At 37.5% G+C, this 17,657-nt stretch overlaps 1 protein-coding gene across 2 annotated transcripts in view; it reads left to right on the top strand.

Moving 5' to 3' along the window:
* VPS35 (VPS35 retromer complex component) overlaps positions 1-17,657 on the top strand; it is a 41,724-nt gene that overhangs the window by 14,005 nt on the left and 10,062 nt on the right. Inside the window, exons 2-8 of one of the 2 annotated variants that reach the window (XM_022555169.3) lie at positions 2,187-2,285; positions 3,610-3,706; positions 4,845-4,968; positions 5,457-5,639; positions 7,229-7,442; positions 8,310-8,393; positions 15,208-15,317. In XM_022555169.3, coding sequence (XP_022410877.2) covers positions 2,187-2,285; positions 3,610-3,706; positions 4,845-4,968; positions 5,457-5,639; positions 7,229-7,442; positions 8,310-8,393; positions 15,208-15,317 — 911 coding nt within the window. Of the gene's footprint in view, positions 1-2,186; positions 2,286-3,609; positions 3,707-4,844; positions 4,969-5,456; positions 5,640-7,228; positions 7,443-8,309; positions 8,394-15,207; positions 15,318-17,657 lie in introns of those variants that run through there. The other variant, XM_022555170.3, reaches the window with a different exon arrangement.

Genomic DNA, 17,657 nt, shown 5'->3' with positions numbered 1-17,657 from the left:
AATATATTTCATAAGGCTATAGCTGCCATAGTTAGTGATTCCTTTGATGGATCTGGATAAAGTAAAGCCATTAAGAATATTTGTGATTCATGGGAAGAGGTCAAAATATCAACATACACAGGAGTTTGGAGGAAGTTGATTCTAATCCTCATGGATGACCTTGATTGGTTTAAGACTTCAGTGGAGGAAGTAACTGAAGATGTGGTGGAAATAGCAAGAAAACTAGAATTAGAAGTAGAGCCTGAAGATGTGCCTGAATTGCTGTAATATCATGATCAAACTAACAGATGAGGAGTTGCTTCTTATGGATGAATAAAGAAAGTGGTTTCTGGAGATGGAATCTACTCCTGGCGAAGATACTGTGAAGATTGTTGAAATGACAATAAAGGAATTAGAATATTACATAAACTTAGTTGATAAAGCAGGGCAGGGTTTGAAAGAACTAACTCCAATTTTGAAAGAAGTTCTACTATGGGTAAAATGGTATCAAACAGCATTACATGCTACCGAGAAATCATTCATGAAAGGAAGAGCCAGTCGCTGAAGCAGACTTCATTGTTGTCTTATTTTAAGAAGTTGCCACGGCCACCCCAGCCTTCACCCTGATCAGTCAGTAGCATCAACATCAATGTAAGACCCTCCACCAGCATAAAGAAAATGACTGAAGGCTTAGATGATGGGTAGCAGTTTTTAGCAATAAGTTTTTGTTTTTCGGTATGTGGGCCTCTCACTGTTGTGGCCTCTCCTGTTGCGGAGCACAGGCTCCGGACGTGCAGGCTCAGCGGCCATGGCTCACGGGCCTAGCCGCTCCGTGGCATGTGGGATCTTCCCGGACCGGGGCATGAACCCGTGTCCCCTGCATCGGCAGGCGGACTCTCAACCACTGCGCCACCAGGGAAGCCCCAATAAATTATTTTTAAATTAAGGTATATACATTGTTTACTTAGACATAATGCTATTGCACACTTAATAGACTACAGTACAGTGTAAACATAACTTTTGTACATGCTATGAAACCAAAAAGTTTGTGTGACTCACTTTATTGCAATATTTGCTTTATTGCTGTGGTCTGGAACTGAACATGCAATATCTCTGAGGTATGCCTGTATTTCATATCAGTGGAGTCATACAATATGTGATCTTCCGTGTCTGGTTTCTTTCACTTAGCATAATGTTTTCTAGGTTAGTTCACGTAGCATGTATCAGTACTTCACTCCTTATGATTGAGTAATAGTCCTTATATGTATATAACACAATTTGTTTATCCACTCATCTGTTGATCCTTTAGTCATTTTTTATTAAAAACATAATCTAAAACCAGCTTATTCATTCATACAGTGAACATTTATGAAGCATCCATTATGTGTCAGGCAATGTGTTGGGTCCCAAGGATGTAAAAATGGCCATCATTTATAATTATAATGTGATACCTGCTGTAGTAGAGGTGTAACACAGTGTTTATACAACATAAGGGGTGGAGTGGTTAACACTGCTTGACAGGTGGATCTACTTCATCTTGCAAGCAGATTTTTCTGATGGCAAAGAGAAGACTATATAGATGTATTTTGTTCATTATAACTGTAGATCTCTATATTTGAAATGATAAGGTAGGTTCTTGAGGAGAGTACTCTTTATGGTGTTCTACTGCAGCTCACTGACAATAATTGTAGCTATTTTATTTCTAAGCTGTTTAGTCCCTCGTTATATATTACCTAAGGGGATAAGTGTTCTCATAAACTAGTTCCTTGGTCTGCCTAAGAATAGACTAAGATGCAGATGAGAGGCTTTTAGAGATTTGGGTTAGACTATACTTACCACCACAGATTGGTTATGTTCCAGTTGAATTCAGAGTGTATTAGCAGAACATAGGCAGCCATAAACTACCACCTTATATTTCTTTGAAGCCAACCTGCTACAGGAATGTTGAGTCAGTTTCTGAGAAGAAGAAATTCTCTGTACATATTACTTTTCTCCTTCAGCAATCTTACGCTGTTAACTTCAGTGATGGCACAGCTCTCTGTTCAGTTGTCAAAAATTGATAAATTAGTTTGACATGTAGAACTGGAATGAGTCTTATATGAAAGCCTTGGAAATATAAAGTATGGTGGGAAATATAGAAAGAACAGATTTACTAGAAGAGAGTGCTAATGAGACATTAATGGGAGGTTTCTAAAAAAATTTTTCAGCCTACAACACAGCAGTCACCTCAGGATGAGCAGGAAAAGCTCTTGGATGAAGCCATACAGGCTGTGAAGGTCCAGTCATTCCAGATGAAGAGATGCCTGGTAAGAAGGACAATTGCAGTCTGTGTATTCCTAAGAACACATATGCAGTGTTCTCTAAAGTTGTATAGCACTACTGCTTCTGGTAAATCTAATCTTCAGTCCCACTTCCCTCAAGCACTGCTTGGAGCAGTTTCAACAGATAGCCCTATTGAAATATTTACTTACCATTATATTTATGTTTTGAGATTGTCTGTCTTCCCTACCAGAATGTAAGCTCCATGAGGACAAGAGATCCTGACTCCTATTTACACGTCACTATATTATCACCATACCCTATCTCACCTGAATTACTAGCCTCATTAGTTCTGTACCTCAGAACTGAGGAGTACCTGACAGTACTTGACAGTACTTGCTTGATAAATATTGGTTGAACAAATGGATTTAAATGCTTTCAACTTGAATTATTCAGCTTTCCCCCCCTATCTTGAAGGATTTTATTTCTGTCCTGAATAGATACATTTTTTTCAGGAACTACCTTAAAAATTAGACCTATTTATATATTTTCATATTCTGAAAGGGTAGGAGATTATCTGTGTAGAAACTATAAATTCTCTGGATTAAAATTTAAGAAATGGAACCAGATAGGCTGGTACTTCAAGTTGTAAGTTGCTGTGTTGATGATGATAATAATATCTTGCCTTTGTAAAGTGTCTTAGAGTTTCTAAAGCTTAGTAATATGCTCTTTTAACCAATTGTATCTACTGTATTGCTTTTCTCGCAAACCAATTTGTAAAAACAAAACTCTTCGAATGGAGAAAATGGGTGAGCATGGAGCTTGCTATTGCTTGCTTCTGTCTCTTTCTGTGTATGAATAGTGTTTCCTGTATCTAAAGGAATTGTCTGCATTTATGTGTTAAGTGGGACACATGGACATTGTGAGGAGGAAAGCATAATTAAAGGAGTAGTCATTCCAGACATCTCTGAAGAGTATTTAACCTATGACCAAACCATTGTCAGAATAGTATCTTGCTTCAAAAGGATCAGTATGCCAGTTTTCTTTATTGCAGGTAAAATATGAATTGGTGGAGTTACAGTTTCAGTGTTGCTAGGGGTTGTAAAGACGAGTTATTGCCAGGAAGCTTGCAGCCCTAGATAAATTAGATTTGCTAAGCTTTGCAGCCCTGGTGAGGAACTATGTTTCTTATTCTTTTCAGTAAACAGAAGGCAGGGTGAAACTAAACTTGATTTTTATGCGATTAAAATACTTTAGGTGCTGTATACTTATAAAACCGTGTAACAGATCCTTGGTGAAAGAGTTTATATAACCAAGTTAAATGTTTATTTAAATTAAGCATTCTCACCAATTCTCTTGGTATTTCTGTAGGACAAAAACAAGCTTATGGATGCTCTGAAACATGCTTCTAATATGCTTGGTGAACTTCGGACTTCTATGTTATCACCAAAGAGCTACTATGAACTTTGTATCTTTTGAATGTTGAAGAATGAACATTTTGATCATACTTTTTTCTCGATAAGGCCATATTTTGTTTGTTCCTTAAGTTTTTCTGAAGTTGTGTTTTTGTCTTAACCAAATAGTACTCCTTCTCCATGCAAATGTGCTCAGTGAGAAAAAGAAAAACTTAGTATCAGAAACCCTTTTTCTATGCTTAAATTTCAAGTGGGTTGTTGTTACATCTCAATTTTCAGACTCTCATGAAGGTTATTGAAAGTATTAGACAATTAGTTCTTTTTGCTTGTTTGTATTTTAATTTGTTTTGGGCTGTGCTGGGTCTTCGTTGCTGTGCGTGGACTTTATTTGCGGTGAGCAGGGGCTACTCTTCGTTGCGGTGCACAGGCTTCTCATTGCAGTGGCTTCTCTTGTTGCGTAGCACAGGCTCTAGGCTTGCGGGCTTCAGTAGTTGTAGCACACTGGCTCAGTAGTTGTAGCACACTGGCTCAGTAGTTGTGGCTCGCAGGCTCTAGAGCACAGGCTCAGTAGTTGTGGCGCACAGGCTTTGTTCCTCCGTGGCATGTGGGATCTTCCCGGACCAGGGCTCAAACCCGTGTCCCCTGTTTTGGCAGGCGGATTCTTAACTACTGCGCCACCAGAGAAGTCCCTAGGCAGTTGGTTCTTTAATGCTAAGATTTTGTCATGCAGGACTCTGAAATGGAAAGGAAATCAATGCTTTGCCATTTCAAAACCCTTTAGTAGTCTGACAGGCAATCTTGTTTTTGTTGCCTTGCTTTACCAGACATCTTTTAAAACCCTCATTTTAAAGTAGGGAAAGCCCAGAAGAAATTCTCTCTTTACTTAATTTAAAAATGCTCTCATACATGACTAACATTTAAGAAATTTGCCCAATACGGTAGTTCCCTGGTGGCCTAGTGATTACGATTCTAGGTTTTCACTGCCATGGCCCAGTTTCAGTCCCTCGTTGGGGAACTAAGATCCCACAAGCTGCGTGGTGTGGCCAAAAAATAAAAAATACAATAAAATAAATAAATGGCAATATCAAAAAAAAGAAAAACAGAAATTTGCCCAATAATTTAATGACTCCAACAAGTTGCAGAGTATTGCTTAGGTTGACTTAGCTTTGAATCCTTAATGATAATTAAAAGATATGGCTATTTCTGATGAACTGCACTACTTGGAAGTTTACCTGACAGATGAGTTTGCTAAAGGAAGAAAAGTGGCAGATCTCTATGAACTTGTACAGTACGCTGGAAACATTATCCCAAGGCTGTAAGTTATTAAGACTGTAAGGGCTTTTATATCTGCATTTCCCACTTTATGTTATATCCTTTAAAATCAGCAGCTTTTTTAAACCAAGTTTAAGGTTATTTAATTTCTTAACGAATAGAGGTTAACATTCCGATAGTGATTAAGGTTTTAGAGTATAATTAGTTTTACTTTTTATAGATTATTGAGGAACTTTGGAAATAGGAAAAATGGACATATTTTGTTTAATTTCTTGACTACTAGAAAAATTAATATAATGACAATTATAAGAGACCTAATGTGTTTAAAGGTGATGATATATATATAAAAATGGAGGGGTGTCAGTAAACAGTTATATTTTAAATCAAACAATATTTTCTTCATTGTACAGGAGAAAACCTGCTCCCTGTCTTGTTTTTTTAATGTTTGTATATGCTATGTTTGAATATAATCAAATTCTTGACTTGAGTATTTTATATTTCTAATCTAATGTTGCCTCATAATTCTTCTAGTTATCTGTTGATCACAGTTGGAGTTGTATATGTCAAGTCATTTCCTCAATCCAGGAAAGATATTTTGAAAGATTTGGTAGAAATGTGCCGAGGCGTGCAGCACCCCTTGAGAGGTCTATTTCTTCGAAATTATCTACTTCAGTGTACCAGAAACATCTTACCTGATGAAGGAGAGCCAACAGAGTAAGTGCTTTTCTTTCTTGATTTAATTGTAGTATTTTTTTGTTGTAAAACATACAAAAAGTATAGAAAAGTATATAGAAGAAAATAAATATCAATAATTCTCCTGCCCAGAGTCAGCCACTGGTAGCATTTTTTTTCTTTTTCTTTTTTTTTTGTGGTACGCGGGCTTCTCACTGTTGTGGCCTCTCCCGTTACGGAGCACAGGCTCTGGACGCACAGGCTCAGCGGCCATGGCTCACGGGCCCAGCCGCTCCGCGGCATGTGGGACCGGGCCACGAACCCATGTCCCCTGCATCGGCAGGCGGACTCTCAACCACTGTGCCACCAGGGAATCCCCACTGGTAGCATTTTGTGTATAGATTTCCTTTGAGACACAGAACTCCTCAGTATATGTGATGTGATACAAAATGTACTGTTATGAAAACTATGTGTGGATTATTAGTACCTGCTTTTTTCATGCAACATAATTGAGAGCATTTTTTTCATTCCATCGGATATTCTTTGAAAATGTGACTTTTTAAATGAGTTACATTTTGAAAATGGTATTTGTGATAAAATAATGAAATATGCTTAACTTTTTCTATGAGCTAGCCAGTTTTCATATTGTTTCTTGAATGTCTGTCAGTTTTTATAATTTGTCAACTTCTAGTTACCCCAGAGTATTAGTGATTTCAATTATCTGTGCACACAAATTAGATATTAACTCCAAAACAGAAAGCAAAAAGCCATTCAGAGAGAGCCCTATCTCTTATGTGAGCAGTATTCCAGCATCCGAGTCCATTGCTTTTATCCCACAAAAAGGGTAGATGGTCAGCCTGCTGTGGTCTCATCCAACTGGGTGAACTATTCATGAGACACGTTCCCTTGATTGAGAAACTTAATTCCCTTTTTCTAAAGTTTATTCATTTATTTCTAATGTGTATATTTTAGTGGTTTTTAGTATATCTGCATCATTTCCTTTTCAAAAGAAAAACTTTAATAAAAATTTAACCAATGCACAAAACAAAAAGTTTAAATGGTATAGAAAAGATAAAAATTTAATGGTGTAGAGAAGATGGTGAGGTTATTTGCTTTATTATGATTTGACTCAGTTTTGAGCATTTAATTAGGCAATAAGCAAAAAATTTTGAAAACTTCTAAGTTCACCTTCTTAGGAGATGTAAAAATAAGGAGGAAATACTTGGTATCTTCCCTTGCAGAGCTTACAAAGCTTATACTCCAATTGAAAACATAAAATATTCAACAATAAAATGATGAGATAACAGTGACACTTGTAAGTGTCAACTTTTTTAGGCCTTTTGAATTAATGGAATACAATTCCAAGAACAAGTTTAGTTGGCCCAGGAAAGGGAGTGGTGGGGGAAGCGTTTTGTCCCTTTACACTTGAACTGTGTCCTCTCCCTGATGTTTTTTTCTCTTGAGTCTGTTCCCTTTGAAATTGAGCACTGAGCCAGTGAGGTTTAAAGTGTCTTTCATAAAGCATTTGGTGTATTAAAGAGGTAAGAAGGAAATGCACAAAGAAGAGGAATAGTAGTAATTTTTCCTATAATTTAAACACTGTATATAAAGATTTTTCCATTTCTTTGCAGTGAAGAAACAACTGGTGATATCAGTGATTCCATGGATTTTGTACTACTCAACTTTGCAGAAATGAACAAGCTCTGGGTTCGAATGCAGCATCAGGGACATAGCCGAGATAGAGAAAAAAGAGAACGAGAAAGACAAGAACTAAGGATTTTAGTGGGAACAAATTTGGTGCGCCTCAGTCAGTTGGAAGGTGTAAATGTGGAACGTTATAAACAGGTTTATATCTTTTTACTTCTCATCTTTTCTTATGTCGTGAGATGTAAATTGAAGTCTGATTTTTAAAATTGAAATATTTTTAAAAATAATATTACACTGAAAACCATTGACAATCAAAGAAGACTTAAATAAACTAAAAGATATATATTTTGAGTCTGTGCTTGTGGATTGGAAGACTCAATGTTATCAAGATACCAATTTTCTTTAAATTGAGATTTAGTATATTTTAACTATTGGTTTTGTAAGCCATATAGTTTGCAGCTACTAAATTCTGCCAATGTAGTGCAAAAGCAGGGAAATACAATGTGGAAACAATTTACAAAAATGGGCATTAAACTAGGTTTGCTGACCCCTAGAAGAGATGATCCAGAGCAGACCCACATGTATATAATCAACTATTGTTGATAAGCGTGCAAAGGCAACCTTTTCAACAAGTGATTCTGCAACAATTGGACATCTGTATGCAAACAAAGCCTCTGAACTGCAACCCATTTTCATGTAGAGAAACTAAAAAAAAATGATCAAAGTCATAAGTGTGAAATTTGCAACTATGAAACTTTTAGAAGAAAACACGAAGGAAATCTTTGTAACCTTGAATTACATAAAGCTTTCCTAGGACACAAAAAGGACAAACCATAAAAGAAAAAAAACTGATGACATGGACTTTGGCTTTTATGAAATAGAAACTCAGAATTTTTTATTTAAAAATTCTGTAAAATTTCAAAGTTTAGTCTAGAAATGATATATATGTCAGAAAAATCTAAAATATGACTTTTAAACTAATAGCTCAAATGTGTTATTAGAGGAGTTACTTAGGATTTTGAAAATAATTTTTTAACTCCTAAAAATTTTTTTTTCTCTTTTCAGATTGTTTTGACTGGCATATTGGAGCAAGTTGTGAATTGCAGGGATGCTTTGGCTCAAGAATATCTCATGGAGTGTATTATTCAGGTAAGTGAGAACATTTCAGGGTATTAAAGAACTCATTTTATATTTTATTAATTTTCATTGTTTTGGAAAAAAATCTTGATTGAAGAGAAATTAAGGTTTCCTGAATAAATCCCTTTCTCCTATTAATGTAACAACTTGGTCTTTGTATTGATGTCTTTTTCTCCCAAAAATGTAGAAAAGATTAACATCCAAGTTTTCTAGGTATCGTTAGTTTTAGTTTAATTGTAGCTGTACTTTGGAATTTGTTCAAGATGGCAGAGTAGAAGGGCTTGCGCTCACTCCCTTTTGCGAGAGCACCAGAATCACAACTCACTGCTGAATGATCATTGACAGGAAGCCACTGGAACTCACCAAAAAATATACCCCACATCCAAAGACTCCTGCTGCAATGAGACAGTAGGAGGGGCACAATCATGATAAAATCAATCCCGTAACCACTGGGTGGGCGACTCACAAACTGGAGAACAATTATACCTCAAAAGTCCACCCACTGGAGTGAAGGTTCTGAGCCCCACCTCAGGCTTCCCAACCTGGGGGTTGCCAAAGTGAGGAGAAATCCCCAGAGAATCAGACTTTGAAGGCCAGTGGGGTTTGATTGCAGGACTTTGACAGGAATGGGGGGAACAGAGACTGTACTCTTGGAGGGCACACACAAAGTAGTGTGTGCACCAGGACCAAGGGGGAAGGAGCAGACACCACAGGAGACTGAACCAGACCTACCTGATAGTGTTGGAGGGTCTCCTACAGAGGCAGGGGGCGGCTGTGGCTCACTGCGGGGACAAGGACACTGGCAGCAGAAGTTCTGGGAGTTACTTCTTGGCGTGAGTCCTCCCAGAGTCCGCCATTAGCCCCACCAAAGAGCCTTGTAGGCTCCAGTGTTGGATTGCCTCAGGCAAAACAACCAACAGGGAGGGAACTCAGCCTCACCCATCAGCAGGCAAGCATATTAAACTTTTCCTGAGTTCTGCCTACCAGAGCAACACCCAGCTTTACCCACCATTAGTCCCTCCCAACAGGAAGCTTGCACAAGCCTCTTAGCCTCATCCACCAGAGGGCAGACAGCAGAAGCAAGAATAACTACAGGCTTGCAGCCTGCTGAATGAAAACCACAATCACAGAAAGATAGACAAAATGAAAAGGCAGAGGACTATGTCCCAGATGAAGGAACAGGATAAAACCCTGGAAAAACAAACTAAATGAAGTGGAGATAGGCAACCTTCCAGAAAAAGAATTCCGAATAATGATACTGAAGATGATCCAGGACCTCGGAAAAAGAGTGGAGGAAAAGATTGAGAAGATGCAAGAAATGTTTAACAAATACATAGAAGAATTAATGAACAAACAAACAGATGAACAATACAATAACTGAAATGAAAAATACACTAGAAGAAATCAATAGCAGAATAACTGAGGCAGAGAAGAATGGGTAAGTGACCCGGAAGAAGGAATGGTAGAAATCATTGCGGTGACAGAGAATAAAGAAAAAAGAATGAAAAGAAATGAAGACAGCCTAAGAGACCTCTGGGACAACATTCAACGCACCAACATTGGCATTATAGGAGTCCCAGAAGGAGAAGAGAGAAAGAAAGGACCCAAGAAAATATTTGAAGAGATTGTAGTCAAAAGCTTCCCTAACATGGGAAAGAAAATAGCCACCCAAGTCCAGGAAGCCCAGAGAGTCCCAGGCAAGATAAACCCAAGGAGAAACACACTGAGACGCATAGTAATCAAATTGACAAAGATAAGGACAAAGAAAAATTATTAAAAGGTACAAGGGAAAAATGACAAATAACATACAAGGGAACTCCCATAAAGTTAACAGCTGATTTCTCAGCAGAAACTCTGCAAGCCAGAAGGGAATGGCATGATATATTTAAAGTGATGAAAGGGAAGAACCTACAACACAGAATACTCTACCCAGCAAGGATGTCATTCAGATTTGATGGAGAAATGAAAAGCTTTACAAACAAGCAAAAGCTAAGAGAACTCAGCACCACCAAACCAGCTCTACAACAAATGCTAAAGAAACTTCTCTAAGTGGGAAACACAAGAGTAGAAAAGGACCTACAAAAACAAACCCAAAACAATTAAGAAAATGGTAATAGGAACATATATATTGATAGTTACCTTAAATGTAAATGGGTTAAATGCTGCAACCAAAAGACACAGACTGGCTGAATGGATACAAAAACAAGACCCTTATATATGCTGTCTACAAGAGACCCACTTCAGACCTAGGGACATGTACAGACTGAAAGGAGGGAATCGAAAAAGATATTCCATGCAAATGGAAATCAAAAGAAACTGGAGTAGCAATACTCATATCAGATAAGATAGATTTTAAAATAAAGACTTACAAGAGATAAGGAAGGACACTACGTTAATGATCAAAGGATCAATCCAAGAAGAAAACATAACAATTATAAATATTTATGCACCCAACACAGGAGTACCTTAATACATAAGGCAAATGCTAACAGTGATAAAAGCGGAAATCAACAGTAACACAGTAATACTAGTGGACTTTAACACCTCACTTACACCAATAGATCATCCAGACAGAAAATAAATAATAAACACAAGCTTTAAATGACACAATAGACCAGATAGACTAAATTGATTTTTATAGGACATTCTACCCAAAAGTGGAAGAATAGACTTTTGTCTCAACTACACACGGAACGTTCTCCAGAATAGATCACATCTTGGGTCAAAAACCAAGCCTTGGGAAATTTAAGAAAACTGAAATTGTATCAAGTATCTTTACTGACCACAACGCTATGAGATTAGAAATCAATTACAGGAAAAAAAAAACCTATAAAACACACAAACACTTGGAGGCTAAATAGTGCACTGCTAAATAACCAAGAGATCACTGAAGAAATCAAAGAAGAAATTTAAAAATACCTAGAAACAACTGACAATGAAAACACAATGATCCAAAACCTATGGAACACAGCAAAAGGAGTTCTAAGAGGGAAGTTTACAGCAATTCAAGCCCACCTCAAGAAACAAGAAAATTCTCAAATAATCTAACCTTACACCTAAAGCAACTAGAAAAAGAAGAACAAACAAAACCCAAAGTTAGTAGAAGGAAAGAAATCATAAAGATCAGAGCAGAAATAAATGAAATAGAAACAAAGAAAACAATAACAAAGATCTATAAAACTAAAAGCTGGTTCTTTGAGAAGATAAACAAAATTGATAAACCTTTAGCCAGGCTCATCATGAAAAAGAGGGAGAGGACTCAAATCAATAGAATTAGAAGTGAAAAGGAGAAGTTACAACAGACACGGCAGAAATACAAAGCATCCTAAGAGACTACTACAAGCAACTCTATGCCAGTAAAATAGACAACCTGGAAGAAATGGACAAATTCTTAGAAAAAGATAACCTTCCAAGACTGAACCAGGAAGAAATAGAAATTATAAACAGACCAATCGCAAGTAATGAAATTGAAACTGTGATTAAAATCTTCCAACAAACAGAAGTTCAGGACCATATGGCTTCACAGGTGAATTCTGTCAAACATTTAGAGAACTAACACCCAGTCTTCTCAAACTCTTAATATTGCAGAGGAAGGAACACTCCCAAACTCATTCTACGAGGCCACCCTCACCCTGATATCAAAACCAGACAAAGATACTACAAAAAAAGAAAATTACAGACCAATATCACTGATGAATATAGATGCAAAAATCCTCAACAAAATACTAGCAAACAGAATCCAGTAACACATTAAAAGGCTCATACACCATGATCAACTAGGATTTATCCCAGGTATGCAAGGATTCTACAATATATGCAAATCAATCAGTGTGACACACCATATTCACAAATTGAAGGATAAAAACGATACAATTATCTCAATAGATGCCACAAAAGCTTTTGACACAAGTCAACACCCATTTATGATAAAAACTCTTCAGAAAGTGGGCATAGAGGGAACCTACCTCAACATAATAAAGGCCATATATGACAAACCCACAACAAACATCATTCTCAATGGTGAAAAACTGAAAGCATTTCCTCTAAGATCAGGAACAATATAAGGATGTCCACTCTCGCCACTGTTATTCAACATAGTTTTGGAAGTCCTAGACACGGCAATCCAAGAAGAAAAAGAAAAGGAATACAAATTGGAAAGGAAAAGGTTAAACTGTCTCTGCAGGTGACATGATACTGTACGTAGAAAATCCTAAAGATGCCACCAGGAAACTACTAGAGGTAATCAATGAATTTGGTAAAGTTTCAGGATACAAAATTAATACACAGAAATCTCTTGCATTCCTATACACTAACAACAAAAGATCAGAAAAAGAAATTAAGGAAATAATCCCATTCACCATTGCAACAAAAAGAATAAAATACCTAGGAATAAACTTACCTAAGGAGGTAAAAGACTATAAGACACTGATGAAAGAAACCAAAGGTGACACAAACAGATGGAGAGATATACCATGTTCTTGAATTGGAAGAATCAATATTGTGAAAATGACTACTACGTAAAGCAATCTACAGATTCAATGTAACCCCTGTCAAATTACCAATGGCAATTTTTACAGAACTAGAACAAAAAGACTTAAAATTTGTATGGATATACAAAAGACCCCAAATAGCCAAAACAATCTTGAGAAAAAAAAAATGGAATTGAAGGAATGAGACTCCCTGACTTCCAACTATACTACAAAGCTACAGTAGTCAAGACAATTTGGTACTGGCACAAAAACAAAAATATCAGTGGAACAGGATAGAAAGCCCAGAGATAAACCCATGCACATATGGTCACCTTATATTTGATAAAGGAGGCAAAAATATACATGGAGAAAAGACAGTCTCTTCAATAATTGGTGCTGGGAAAACTGGACAGCTACATGTAAAAGAATAAAATTAGAACACTTCCTAACACCATACACAAAAATAAACTCAAAATGGATTAAAGATCTAAATGTAGGACTGGACACTATAAAACTCTTAGAGGAAAACACAAGAAGAACACTCTTTGACATAAATCACAGCAAGATCCTTTTTGACCCACCTCCTAGAGTAATGGAAATGAAAACAAATAAACAAATGGGACCTAATGAAACTTAGCAGCTTTTGCACAGCAAAGGAAACTATACACAAGACAAAAAGACAACCCTTGGGGCTTCCCTGGTGGCGCAGTGGTTGAGAGTCCGCCTGCCAATGCAGGGGACGCGGGTTCGTGCCCCGGTCTGGGAGGATCCCGCGTGCCGCGGAGCGGCTGGGCCCGTGAGCCATGGCCGCTGAGCCTGCGCGTCCGGAGCCTGTGCTCCGCAACGGGAGAGGCCACAGCAGTGAGAGGCCCGCGTACCGCAAAAAAAAAAAAAAAAAAAAAAAAAGACAACCCTTGGAATGGGAGAAAATATTTGCAAAGAAATCAGCAAACAAGGATTAATCTCCCAAATACATAAACAGCTCGTGCAGCTCAATATCAAAAACACAACCCAATCAAAAAATGGGCGGAAGACCTAAATAGACATTTCTCCAAAGAAGACATACAGATGGCCAAGAGGCACATGAAAAGCTGCTCAACATTACTAATTATTAGAGAAATGCAAATCAAAACCACAATGAGGTATCACCTCACACTGGTTAGAATGACCATCATCAGAAAATCTACAAACAGTAAGTGCTGGAGAAGGTGTGGAGAAAAGGGAACCCTCTTGCACTGTTGGTGGGAATGTAAATTGATACAGCCACTATGGAGAACAGTATGGAAGTTCCTTAAAAAGCTAAAAATAGAATTACCATATGACCCAGCAATACCACTACTGGCATATACCCAGAGAAAACCATAATTCAAAAAGACACATGCACCCAAATGTTCATTGCACACTATTTACAATAGCCAGGTCATGGAAGCAACCTAAATTCCCATTGACAGACGAATGAATAAAGATGTGGTACATATATACAGTGGAATATTACTCAGCCGTAAAAAGGAATGAAATTGGGTCATTTGTAGAGACGTGGATGGACCTAGAGACTGTCATACAGAATGAAATAAGTCAGAAAGAGAAAAACAAATATTGTCTATTAATGCATATATGTGTAATCTAGAAAAATGGTACAGATGAACTGGTTTGCAAGGCAGAAACGGAGACACAGATGTAGAGAACAAACGTATGGACACTAAGTGGGGGAAGCGGGGGTGTGGGGTTGTGGTGGTGGGATGAATTGGGAGATTGGGACTGACATACATACACTAATGTGTATAAAATAGATAACTAATAAGAACCTGCTGTATAGCACAGGGAGCTTTAGTTCACTGTACAGTAGAAACTAACACAACAGTGTAAAACAACTATACCCCAATTAAAAAAAGAAAAAAGGGAAATAAAATAAAGACAGAGTTGTTAACACTGCCAGATGGGCCATATTGGAAGCTGATGCAAAGGAAAAATACTGATCTTCCTTAACTTAAAATTTTGATAGTTTGGTTTGTCATTTTTTGGCATTTTTGGCATTTTTGGCATTACTGAGTCTCATTTTTCTTACCTTGAAATGGGACTAACAGAGATCCTTATAAAATTGTCAGGAGCATTAAATAAAATAAACCTGGAAAAAAAATTGTAGATGTACTTTGGTTAATAGAATATTTCTTTCTGGGGTTATGTTTAGAGAGGCTTAAAAGTGATGTATTTGAATTTGGTTTTATAAGATTAAAATGATTTTTTTTCCCACAAATATGAACTTTAAATACTAAGTCCAGAATATTGTGTGAAATGCTTTTTCTAATTGATCTTTACTATTTGGTTTTAATAATAATTGAGTATTATTTGATTTTCAGGTTTTCCCTGACGAATTCCACCTTCAAACTTTGAATCCTTTTCTTCGGGCCTGTGCTGAGTTACACCAAAATGTAAATGTGAAAAACATAATCATTGCTTTAATTGATAGGTAAGAATTTCCAACACTGGAGGGCAGATGTTCCGACTTGGGAATAATGAATTTAAAACATTTTTGTGAATTCTTTTTTTCTGTTCCATCTTTATTAATATTTTTGATGTAGTTACACTAGTTCTGTAAGTCTGAGTACTTACTAAGTGCTTGTCTAGCTTACGCATGAAATAAGTTTAGCTCTTAATTGTACAGGGGTCATGAAGGTAATATATTTTAATCTATGCATTTAATTGGCATTTAAAGACATTATACAGACCTAAGATGTTAGTCATAAATCCAAATTTTATAAATCCAAAGATCACTGAAGAGCAAAACTTGTTTTTTACCATGATGAAAGTATCTTGGGCTTCCCTGGTGGCACAGTGGTTAAGAATCCGCCTGCCAATGCAGGGGACACAGGTTTGATCACTAGTCCAGGAAGATCCCACGTGCCATGGAGCAACTAAGCCTGTGCACCACAACTACTGAGCCTGTGCTCTAGAGCCTGTGAGACACAACTACTGGGCCCACGTGCCACAACTACTGAATCCCACGTGCCTAGAGCCCGTGCTCCACAACAAGAGAAGCCACCACAATGAGAAGCCCGCACACCACAACGAAGAATAGCCCCCGCTCGCTGCAACTAAAGAAAGCCCGCGTGCAGCAATGAAGACCCAACACAGCCAAAAATTAATTAATTATAAAAAAAAGAAAGTTATCTTTCAGTGGGAACCAGTTTGATCTGGAGTCTTCTTTATCAAGTAGCCATAAATATAGATGATTAAGAATGTTCAGGTAGGGCTTCCCTGGTGGTGCACTGGTTGAGAGTCTACCTGCCAATGCAGGGGACACGGGTTCGTGCCCCGGTCCGGGAGGATCCCACATGCCGCGCAGCAGCTGGGCCCGTGAGCCATGGCCGCTGAGCCTGTGCGTCCGGAGCCTGTGCTCCGCAACGGGAGAGGCCACAACAGTGGGAGGCCCGCGTACCGCAAAAAACCAAAAAAAAAGGACGTTCAGGTAATCACTGCATCATCACATGTTTTTAAAGAAGAATTTTCAAGTATTAAAAATGTTATTAAATCCTCTTTAAGTTTGACTTCTTTAGCCTTTGGTCTTTGTTAAAAGTATAAAACTTGGCCTTCAATAATAGCTTTAATGAGTGCATGCTGGGTGCTAGTACATAGTATGTGTCCTGCTTGTGAGCATACACTCATTGACATTATGAAACCAGAAACCCAAGGGTAGATTTATTTCTGCAAATACTTTTTATTATATTTTAAATATCTAAGTTATTAGTTTTAAAGTCTGAGAATTTATATAGCAGAATTCTTCAAATTATCTTGTCAGTCCTGGACATTAAGAATTATAAGTTACTTGGCCATGCTCTTTTTTTTTTTTTCTTTTTTAAAGCATTTCTCTTTTTTTATTAATTTATTTTATTTTTTGCCTGTACTATGTGTTAGTTGCAGCATGTGGGATTTTCATTGAGGCATGCGGGATCTTTTGTTGTGGCACGCAGGCTTCTTTCTAGTTGTGGTATGCGGGTTTTCTCTCTGTAGTTGTGGCACGCAGGCTTCTTTCTAGTTGTGGTACACGGGTTTTCTCTCGTTGTGGCATGTGGGCTCCAAGGCGCATGTGCTCTGTAGTTTGCGGCACACAGGCTCTCTAGTTGAGGTGTGTGAGTTCAGTAGTTGTGTCCTGGAGGCTTAATTCCCCCGCGGCATTTGGGATCTTAGTTCCCCAACCAGGGATCCCACCCACATCCCCTGCACTGTTAAGTGGATTCTTTACCACTGGACCACCAGTAAAGTTCTCTATTTGGGCATACTCTTAATGGAAGCTAGTAACTGGATTTTCCTATGTTGGGTGTATTGTCACTTAACCGTTTCTGTCAGTAGTGGTTCTTCTGTGCATAACAAAATGTGCGTCTAGTTGTAACCATGATAAACACTTAGTGATAATGGAACAGACGTTATTTTGTATAGTTTAAGATGTGGTAATAGAAGTTAACTTTACTACTTTTAGAATTAGTTGTGTTTTAAACTTTTCAGTAGTAAAAATGCAGTGTCTTAAAAGAGTCTAGGTGCTTTTTATATTTAAAAGATTATTTTTTATAATCATGGCTGTTGAATACGTTTATCACCTTTAATACATTTCTATCCATATCTACTTAATTAATTTGGCGGAATTGGCCTGTCGAAAATTTGTTGTGTATGGTATAAAGTAAGAATACAGTGAAATAAGGCATCATTGGTAAAACTGTTTCATTAAAAATGAATTGTCCTTCTTAAAAATCTTTTTAGGAGAAAGGTTCTAGGAGAAGTACACTTGGAGAAAATACAGAACAGCATAAAGAAT

The sequence above is a fragment of the Delphinapterus leucas genome, chromosome 20 (genome assembly GCF_059928025.1).
Source record: "Delphinapterus leucas isolate spDelLeu-1000000601 "Yukka" chromosome 20, BTC_Dleu_Yukka2, whole genome shotgun sequence".
Classification (NCBI taxonomy): Eukaryota; Metazoa; Chordata; class Mammalia; order Artiodactyla; family Monodontidae; genus Delphinapterus; species Delphinapterus leucas.
This window is presented reverse-complemented; position numbering and strand designations above follow the sequence as displayed.